The sequence below is a fragment of the Schistosoma mansoni genome, chromosome 6, assembly GCF_000237925.1.
Source record: "Schistosoma mansoni strain Puerto Rico chromosome 6, complete genome".
NCBI classification, from domain to species: domain Eukaryota; kingdom Metazoa; phylum Platyhelminthes; class Trematoda; order Strigeidida; family Schistosomatidae; genus Schistosoma; species Schistosoma mansoni.
Window position 1 is genome coordinate 8910446 of NC_031500.1, and position 10924 is coordinate 8921369.

At 38.2% G+C, this 10924-nt stretch overlaps 1 protein-coding gene across 1 annotated transcript in view; it reads left to right on the plus strand.

The window, feature by feature from the left end:
- Smp_141960 (putative ankyrin repeat domain protein) overlaps positions 1-10321 on the plus strand; it is a gene marked incomplete at both ends in the record, with an annotated part of 18543 nt that extends 8222 nt beyond the window's left edge. The window contains 4 exons of the mRNA XM_018798184.1: positions 505-606; positions 1677-1900; positions 3145-3239; positions 10255-10321. Coding sequence (XP_018653151.1) covers positions 505-606; positions 1677-1900; positions 3145-3239; positions 10255-10321 — 488 coding nt within the window. The remainder of the gene's footprint in view (positions 1-504; positions 607-1676; positions 1901-3144; positions 3240-10254) is intronic.
- Between the last annotated feature and the right edge of the window lie 603 nt (positions 10322-10924).

Consider the following 10924-nt stretch of genomic DNA (forward strand, 5'->3'; position numbering starts at 1 on the left):
ATGACCCATAAAAATAGAAGACTTGTATCTGTTTTTAGTTTTAGATTACAAGTACTTATGCAGAATTGTTCGCATATAATGGGACCACCAAGTTTGTAATTTTGGGGTTAAGCGTAATATTTTAGATAGGAATTGTAGTTGTTACATATATAGTAGTTGTTTCACTCTCAACTAGGATTACTGGTTACTGTAGACGTAGTTTAGAAGACAGCAAGATCATAAAAGCTGATACATGCTTATCCATGCTTGTGAATTAAGGCTATATTGAGGCAATACGCACAGTATGCACATTGCCAATTAGAGACTGACCAGTTGCAGTCCTAACAAATCGATGGGAAGATTCAAACAAACAATACTGAATGAATTTTTTTGAGCCAGTTCTTTTTGGGTTTTGTCGAGGATTTTGAAAAAAAGATTTATATGTTGAGGTGTGATTCGAATTGACTTTGTGTTATACGCCTGAACTGTTGACTGATTTTTCCAATTTCGTTTTTCTCTTGATAGGTGCAAATGTCAATGCAAAAACTAAATTTGGCAGGACACCTTTACATATCGCTGCAGCTCATTTATCATCAGGGGAAATAATTACAGATCTTGTCAATCGCGGTAATATTTAATTTTAGATTATCTGAATCGAAATGTTCCATTAAAAATTGACATTTTCGGTAGAATGAGATACCTCTATTTCTTGAGAAAAATGCCTGTTTAACAAATTCTAAAGATTGAGTACTCATCATTTAACCTTATGATTTCTGGTTCGATCTTCTAGCAGGGTTGTCATTGTTATTATAAACTTTTTAAATTAGACGAAAAATTGTGTGAATTATTCATTAGCTAAGGTAGCTGAGTATAGTTCTTAAAATACATTCTTCAGTAAAACTGAAAAAAAATAGTGAATAGCTTTTGCAGCATGTGTAGTTGTTCAGATTACGTTTTTGCTTATAAAAAGTCGGTAAGAATTGTGTTCAATGAATTTCCATTGAGGAACTAAAATAAATTATTACTGGTTAATGTGAGCCATCGGAAATCATCAAAGTTATTATCCACAAGCTTATCTCAAGTTATTTGTAGTATCGATCTACCTCGTTCCGCTCGAAAACAAAGTTATTAGTAATGCGAGTGGTATAATATAACTCGGAAAACCAAAGTGTTGATAAAAGTTTGTGCTCGCCGTCAGACAACGTTTTAATATGTCTTTTTAAAACAAAAGGTAGAGTTGACCAACAGACATAATACACACTTATATGTACACTCCAGATCACCGCCTAACGGTATGTGACAGATATTGATGGATGAACACTAGTGGCCGAGATTTGGCTCAATTATCCTACATATATATTAGTAAAGGGTTCGGAATAATGTAACAGAAATTTTAATGACTGACTGGACATTGAGAATTTGATGCTATAACAAGACAGAATCCAAAGGTATGTATGAAGGAATACTGGAGCTCTGGATCGAATGTTAAAGAAGAAATTTGACTGCGTCATGTTAACCAATTTAAAATCATCTAACATCTCAAACTATTGATCGCGCTTAATATAGTTCAAACCAAAAGTTAGTTACTTCATAGATTGATGCCATGTTTTTGTTTGACTGCCTCTAGATTTCGAATATAGAAATAAGATTTATTTATAGAGCTGAGAAAACTTATTTTAATTCCATCTATTTTATAGGCGCTAATATAAAAACAAAAGATATTTTTGGTGAAACTGCATTAGATATAGCTCGGCGATATGGTAATCGTCATGTAATTAAACAAATACTACGACTTAGTTGGTTACAAAGATGTAAATCTGCAAAACCACAATATTCGAACATACCGTTACGAGCTTTTCAAATGTGTGATTCAGCATATCCAAAATGGCGTCGAAATCTTAATGGTCAAATTTATTTACAAGTTAGTACATCTATAACTACTAAGCAACTTCGTTAAATTATAACTGATGATCTTGGTAATTTTATTTTTTAAAAGTTCTTACTTACTTACACCTGTTACTCCCAATGAAGCATAGGCCACCGACCAGCATTCTCCAACCCACTCTGTCCTCAGCCTTCCTTTCTAGTTGTATCCAATTTTTGTTCATTCTTCTCATATCTGTCTCCATTTCTCGTCGTAATGTGTTCTTTGGTCTTCCTCTTCTCCTTTGGCCTTCAGGATTCCATGTGAGAACTTGTCTTGTGACGCAGTTGGGTGATTTCCTCAATGTGTGTCCTATCCACTTCCAGCAAATCTTCCTGATTTCTTCCTCCACTGGAATCTGGTTTGTTCTCTCCCACAGTAGGTTGTTGCTGATAGTGTCTGACCAACGGATCCGAAGTATCTTGCGTAGACAACTGTTAATAATCGCCTGTATCCTCTGGATGATGTTTTTCGTAGTTCTCCAGGTTTCCGCCCCATACAGTATAACCGTCTTGACATTTGTATTGAAAATCCTGATCTTGGTGTTGATTGACAATTGTTTTGAGTTCCAGATGTTCTTCAGTTGTAAATATGCTGCTCTTGCTTTGCCGATCCGCGCCCCCACATCTGCATCTGATCCACCGTGTTCATCAATGATGCTGCCCAGATATGTAAAGGTTTTCACATCCTCCAAAGCTTCTCCGTCAAGTGTGATTCGATTGGTGCATGCCGTGTTGTATCGGAGAATCTTGCTTTTTCCTTTGTGAATGTTGAGACCTACTGCTGCTGAGGCTGCTGCTACACTGGTCGTCTTTTTAAAAGTTCACTTATCTAAAATTAACTGAAAAAAGCTTCTTAAAAATAATTATTACTTTTGAAAAACATGTAACAACAATTTAAATACATATGTACAATGTATTTGAATAATATTTAACAACAGAATCCACATTACTTGTTCAATCCTATTTGCTGTTCATAATTTCGGACTATTTGCATACTGCTAATCATTATCTAGAATGTACTATTCACTAGTAATCCCATACAATGATTTTTATATCCTAACAGAGACTGATTAAAATTAGTTGTGAATGTAAACAATAGGAAGACTAGTGATGGTGTACTACAGTAGCTACAGTAGTACTACTAGCTACTATATTAATTTGTATTATTTCGAAACAGTGCAAATAATATTTTTTACCTCCTTGTTTTTCATCCATCTTTTTTTTAAATGAAAAATTAAGAAACTTACACCAAGAGGTGAATATCTTGGATCAAGACTGGATGCACCAAAATGGTATTGGCCTAAATTAGAAATGGTATTAACTAGAAAACAAATGTAAGTTTAGAAATACTTTCATTTTCTAATATTTTGTCGATTGGCAAATTAATTTCTGTGGTTCGGTTTAATGGTGATTGATTTAATTTTTAGAATGTTATTTATCACAGATTGATCTGAGTTGGGGTATAGTCACATTGAATAAAGTTGAGATTGTACTAGTGAACATGAATTCGGTATTTCTAATGATCATGTGTTCACAGCGAGACTCAAATGTCCTAGGTTCCATCCCTGACGCAACAGTGGATGGACACTACTGGGCAGTCCCATACCCGGCCAAAACAACTATCCAGTACTCATCGGTTTTCAATGATATCTCAACTGAGATCAATCTGCCACAACATACAGCTTAACGGATTACTTCGTTTTTATTGGGATTACAAAAAAAATAATGCCATTATATTGGTTGATATCCTCGATTGTTTGTGATGTGAATTGTGTCTACATTGATTAATTCAACCCATAAAATTAAATCATTTGGGACTTGTCCTATTCAGGGCAGCTACTTTGATGAGTTGGAAATTAAATTCCAAAGCTTCACTAAGGTTCAATGTAACACTGTCATATACCATGAAGGTGACTTAATTAACTATCAGTATAATTGTCAGTTGTTAGACCATAGATCTCAACGTACTAGCCACTTTTGTATTTCCGTTTAGCATACAACTTATTGAATGTGCTACCTATCTTTATGTTTGTGTTATATCTTGTAGGTTGAACGCTTTATTCAAATCCTAAGCTATTTTGATATCCCCAGGGCTAGCACTACTCTGCGACTTGAACACCAGTAAGAAGACACGAGTATGAGAGAAGTACTTTACTACAAGGTTCATTTATGTACAGAAAAACAGGGGTTTTATAGTAATTAAAAGACCTTGAGTTTCCATAGTAGCAGTATGTTAAACAGCCAATCAGGACCTCGTTATTTTAGTAGCATAGCTTCTAACTAATCGCTGATTGGTTGGGCTCTTTATGAGCCTCTGGAGGCTCTGATAGAGTTCACTTCACCTGTGGGCCATCCTCACACCTCCCCCCTTTAAAGTCTGTTGTATAAGACCTTTTTCTCGGATCCACCTGGAATTGAGTTACCGCGATTCTTTTGCGACTCATTACTCTCGAAGGTTGTGTCGCTTTGCTCTTGCGTCTTTTATCTTTTCTACCTTCGCGCGCCTGAGTGCTTTTTGGAGATGAATCCATGAGCAAATGAAATGGGAGCCGGCTTTGTGGCATCAATGTTCTGTCATCCCTTCGAATTTGATTGATGTGTCTTATACAAGTTCCGACATTTCTACGGATTAGATACAATACACTTCCGATTCGGCGTTCTATAATACCTGGTTCCCACCTTCTTTCACCTTGATACGATTTAACGAGTACCCTTTCACCTACCTTGAAGCTACGAGTGACCATATGATTTTCATTCGTGGGTTTACTTGTCTTTCTAGGTGGCAACATACTGCTAAAGACTGTTCGAATTTTTCTTCCGAACATACACTCGGCTGGTGACTTACCTTCGGGTACTGCTGGATTGGGGGTAACTCTGTAAGACATAAGGAACTTGCTGATTACTTGTTCTGGGATGTTCTCTCCTCCCCCTTTGACTAGAGCTCGTTTTATAGTATCCACGAATCTTTCTGCTTGGCCATTCGACTGAGGATGGTACGGGGGAGACTGTAGATGTGATATGCCATTTTCAATGCAAAACCGTTTAAAAACAGATGACATGAACTGGGTGCCGTTGTCAGTCACTAAGATCTCGGGAACCCCAAAACAAGCGAACAAATCTGTCAATTTTCTTATAGTACTCTCTGACGTCATTTTCGGCATGTTGTATACTTCTGGCCATTTCGTGAAGGCGTCGACAACAACCAAGTAATTTCTGCCTTGTATTGGGCCGGCAAAATCAGCGTGTATTCTTTGCCAGGGACCGTCTGGTTTTGGCCATGGTTGCGGTTCAGCTTTATTTGGGTTCTTTGCGGCCTCTAAACAGGACGAACAGCTGTGACACTTTTGCTCTATATCATGGTCCATTGATGACCAGTATGCGTAGCTTCGAGCTAACGACTTCATTTTGCTTATCCCCGGGTGTCCGCTGTGGAACTGCTTAAGGACTTGGTTTCGAAGATTTCTGGGGATAACGATACGGTGGCCAAACATGATGCAGGAATCTACAACTGTCAATGAATCTCGTCGACGGAAAAATTGCAAGAGTTCTCCATGTAGTCTAGACGAAGGCCACTTGTTGAGTATGCAGTGGCGAACAAACTTCAACATGTTATCTTTCTCACTAGCTCCTTTAATAGCTTCAAATGTGACTGGAAGTCCGGAAACTGCGTCTGCTAATACTGTGTGAACCTCGGCCTCAACATCTAAGGCAGCCACAAGCACCTCCTCTTCTTGTTTTGTACGGGAACTAATTAGTCTTGAAAGGGCATCTGCCTGTCCAAAATCCGTTGTTGACTGGTACTTTATCTTTAAATCATAGCCCAGCAGTGTAGTTGCCCATCTCTGTAGACGGTTTGCTGTATATACAGGTATACCTTTTTTCGATCCAAAAATTGTCAGCAGCGGTTTATGGTCTGTTAGTAAGGTAAATTGTCTGCCAAATAGCATCTTGTGGAACTTCTTTACAGCGAATATAATAGAGAGAGCCTCTTTTTCTATCTGACTATAGTTTCATTCTGTCATAGTCAGCGACCGTGCAGCGTGGGCGATTGCCTTCTCAGACCCGTCTGGGTAGGTATGTCAGATCACTGCGCCGATTCCGTAGCTAGACGCATCTGCTGCGACTATAATAGGAAGATCTGGGTCATAGTGTGTGAGTAGAAGGTTTGATGACAGGAGATGTTCTAGTTTTACGAAAGCTTCTTGGCACTCAGATGACCAGAACCATTTGGTATCTTTTTTCAGCAACCCATTAAGAGGAGCACGAAGGCGATGCAGTTCTGGAAGAAAAACTCCATAATGACTAACCATTCCCAAGAAAGAGCGTAAAGTTGGCACATCAGTTGGTGGAGGCATGGACTTGATAGCCTCGACGTTTTCAGGATCAGGTTTTCTTCCGTTTTTATCAATTATGAATCCAAGGTACCGTACTTGCTGCATATAGAAGTCACACTTTTCCACTCGGAGGCGAAAACCATAATCGGCTATGGGTTCTAGTACCTGGTCCAGTTTCTTCTGCAGGTCCATTTTATCTACTGCCATAATTATGATGTCGTCTAAGTAAGCTGCTGCCCCTGGAATACCTTGTAACATGGTATCCATAATTTGCTGAAAAATAGAAGGCGCTGTCTTCACCCCAAAAGGTAGTCGGTTATACCGGAACAGACCTTTGTGTGTGTTGATCGTTAAAAGATCTTTGCTTTCATCAGATACCGGAATTTGTAGATATGCGTCTGATAAGTCCAATTTCGCAAAATATCTGCCACCGTTCAGCTTAGCGAAAAGATCTTCTGGTAAGGGCAACGGATACTGATGGGACTCTAGAGCTTCATTTAATCCTGTGGAGAAGTCTGCACATAGACGGACACTTCCATTCGACTTCTTGACCACCACTATCGGTGCAGCCCAGTTCGAGAAGTTCACAGGCTCGATAACACCCATTTGCTGAAGTCGTTGTAACTCCTGTTCAACTATTGGAAGAGCAGCATAGGGTACAGGTCTTTTAGGTCGAAAAATGGGAGTAGCTGCAGGCTTTAGAGTTAGCACTGCTTTAGCCTTCGTGCATTCGCCTAATCCTTCTTTAAACACGTCTTGGTGTTTTTGTAGCATGGCATTCTTCTGACTCCACTCTGAGGTGTTGTAAGTTGTGATTCGTTTGCAGATACTGCTAATAGAGTGGTCTGCTAGGTCAAGTGTTTCTATAAGATCTAACCCCATTAAGTCGAGTGCTGGCTTCTTTGTAAGATATACTGTTGCACTTGTTGTTACCGCACCTTTAGACACAATGCAAGGTATTTCTCCAACAATATTTAACTTCCCACCTGATGCACTGTGTGCTATTTGTGATGTTCGATGCAACGTGGGTCGCCCAATCTTCTTCCAAGTTTCTGGACTTATTAAAGTAATATCAGAAGCCGTATCAAGCTGAAGTCGAATGCGGTGTTTATTAATATTCAAGGTTACGTACTTTCTCTGGCGGCAACTTCGAGCTTTGTTATGTGATACCAAAATTCTTTTCGTTAGTGCCCCAGACCTGTATTTCTTGAAGTAAGATTTTGCAAAATGTCGTTTATAGTTTCTTTTTCTGCAGCTGGTTTCTATATGGCCCTTTCGATGACACTTACTGCAACAATGTTCTTTATACGGGCAAAACCTCTTATAGTGCCAGCCTCCACATGCCCAGCATGGAGATGATGGTTTGTCGCCGTTATTACGATAATTAGGTGTGCTGGAACCTTGCAAGGATTTTTTATTGACTGCATTGACATTATGGAAACAGTTACCGTTTTCTACCATTGAGGTATCATGCTTCAAGTTCACTAACCTTTGGCACTCGGTAGTTACTTCCTGTAGGGTCATGTTAGGGCAGTGTTCAAGTTTACTTAGGATTCTGGTCCGGATATCAGCATCATCAGGTGAACGCAGGCTGCAGATAAATACTAAACATTTAAACTGGTCCTCAGACATGGACGACAATTTGAACCTCTCACATTCACGGTTCACAGTTCCTGCATGTTTCACCCAATCATCTCCAGGTTCTTTCGTTAACTTTAAGCACTGATAACGGATATTAAATAGAGATGATTGTTCTCCGAAGATTTGGGACAGGGTTTTGACTATCTCATCAAAACTAAAATCTCGTGGGTTCTTCGGAAGAATGAAGTTGCTGTAGCGTTCATGTTCCACAGTCCCAAGTTTTCTCAGAAGTATTCTGACTTTCGAAGCGTCATCCAGGTTGCGAAGATCAACATAAAACAAGTCTTCGTACTCCTTAAACCACGACTCAAAAGTTATACCTGCTACACCGTCAAAATTAAATTCATGTATGGCATTAATGACTGAATCAGTATGTGATACTTGTGATTCACTAGAAGCAGGGTTTCTCTCGGACAGGCAGAATTTCTGCATCAGGGTTTCCATGATTCTAATTTGGGACTCTTCAAACCTCTTTTCTTGACGCACCATATAAGCTTCTAATTGCTCCAGAGAAATATTGTCATTTTTCCGTCGCCACTGATATGTCTTGTAAGTTGATTGTAGTTTTTCCCCGTCGCCACTGTTATATCTTGTAGGTTGAACGCTTTATTCAAATCCTAAGCTATTTTGATATCCCCAGGGCTAGCACTACTCTGCGACTTGAACACCAGTAAGAAGACACGAGTATGAGAGAAGTACTTTACTACAAGGTTCATTTATGTACAGAAAAACAGGGGTTTTATAGTAATTAAAAGACCTTGAGTTTCCATAGTAGCAGTATGTTAAACAGCCAATCAGGACCTCGTTATTTTAGTAGCATAGCTTCTAACTAATCGCTGATTGGTTGGGCTCTTTATGAGCCTCTGGAGGCTCTGATAGAGTTCACTTCACCTGTGGGCCATCCTCACAGTTTGTTAACCCAAAAATTTTAAATATTAATATGCAAATATCTTACATGAAAAATCCTTCACTGTTCCCACCGCAAATTAGTAACTCATCATATATTCATCATCCAAGATTATATTTTACAGAGTTATGGATCGCTATACTTAGAGAAGTATGTCACTACCTGGTTGGTTTTAGTATTATACTTAAATGTATCATTTATTTGTTTGCATAATTATTCTACAATATATTTTTACGAGATGAGATTATCAATATCAGAGTGGTAAAAGCAACAATAGTACCAATGATGGTACAAAACACTAAGTATAGACAACGTGATTCTAGAATACATAATGAATTCGTGTAATGGAAAAGCATACGTTCATTATAAAACTCAAGATTTACGAAAAGACAAGGAGTGAATGCATGTGCTCGATTGTAACGGATTTTGATTCATGTCATCTAACATCTCCAACCATTGATTATGATAATCACGAATGCCAAAAACACTGTAGTCTGCATCTGCAAACACAACTCAATCTAAGACCTTATGATTTCATAGAGATGTGAATCGTTGGTTTTGCCACCCCTAGCTCCTAACAACTTATTCCTACATTAGCCAATATCCCCTATCTAGGTAGACGGTAGTTACATATGTGTTATACATATTTAATCTGTTTTAATAACTTTTAAATCTGTACTAATCGGCCATATGGCAGTGAAACATGGCCAGTTAGAGTAGAGGATATTCGTAGGTTGCTAGTATTCGATCATAGGTGTCTTCAAAGCATTGCTCGTATATCCTGGGACCACCAAGTAAGTAATGTAATTGTTAGGAAACGGGTACTAGGTAATGATGGCAAATCAATTAATGAAGTAGTGAAACTTCATCAGTTGAGATGGCTGGGACACGTGCTACGTATGCCCAACCACCGACTGCCCCGACGTGCAATGTTTTATGGTGTAAGAGTAGGTTGGAAGAAAGCTAGGGGCGGTCAGACCAAAACGTGGCACAAATCCATGAAGTCACTGACAAGTGGACTGAGCCATGTTGGTAGGTGTAGGCTACCTGGTTGGGATTCGTGAGATGATAGCAATCGATTGTTAGAGACCTTGAATGACATGGCTCAAAATCGTTTGCAATGGTGAAGGTGCATCCACTCTTTGTGATCTACCAAATTCTAATCTTCTGAATTCTTCATGTCTCTATCTTTTTTCTCTTTTCAAATTTGTTTCACTGGATTATACTCCTTGAATAACATCTTCAACCTCTAATCTTTCGGATTACTGCTTATACTCTTACTACTTCTACCACTATGGGATATGAATCGACAATTGCATCTCTGTGTTAATGTGGTATGGCAACTCGAACTGATGTACGTACGTACGAAGTTCTACATTGTAACTGACTGACTGACTAATCAAAACCTTGTTTTTTTTCAACAAAAGAGTATTCATTTGCATTAACAAATTTTTTCCCTACTTTTAGGCATCTTGAAGCAAGATCAACTGGAAATCGTATTAAATCTGCCTTGCCTTATTCATGTGCAAAATAACATTATCACAAAGCTAACTAACAATATATTAGTACAAATAAAACGGGGGTTTTAAATTCTGCACATTCTAAATTTTCCAAACATCAGTCATTCAGTAATCAAAATAAATAAATTTTTATAATGTAAAATATGTTTCTGTTCAATATTTCACTGTTATTCACTTAGACTAACTACGTTTATTGATATAGATAACTGGAAATATGAGAAACGACATAAACTGATTTATAGGTAATTTGAAAATAATCCACAGTATAGAGTGACTTCAACCAGAAGCTATTTGAAACCCTAAAGTCACTGAACACATATATGTTATCCAATTATATTGCAGTGTAGTGAATGAGAACACAGGTGAGGACAACCAATTAGGTATTTAGCACAAATTACAAGGTTGCTTGATAAAATACAAAAACCATACTCTGATACTCTATTTGCAAAATGTTCATTAATTGTCTCAGGCTTCATTGTTCCTGGATTTCCACACCAATCGCTCTCTATTTCTGTTCTCAATCTTCTGCTGCTAGATATTCTATTCCTCACTCACGATATATACTACTTATGTCGATATAAGTAGCCCACACCACAGTAGTAATTAATAATACAATA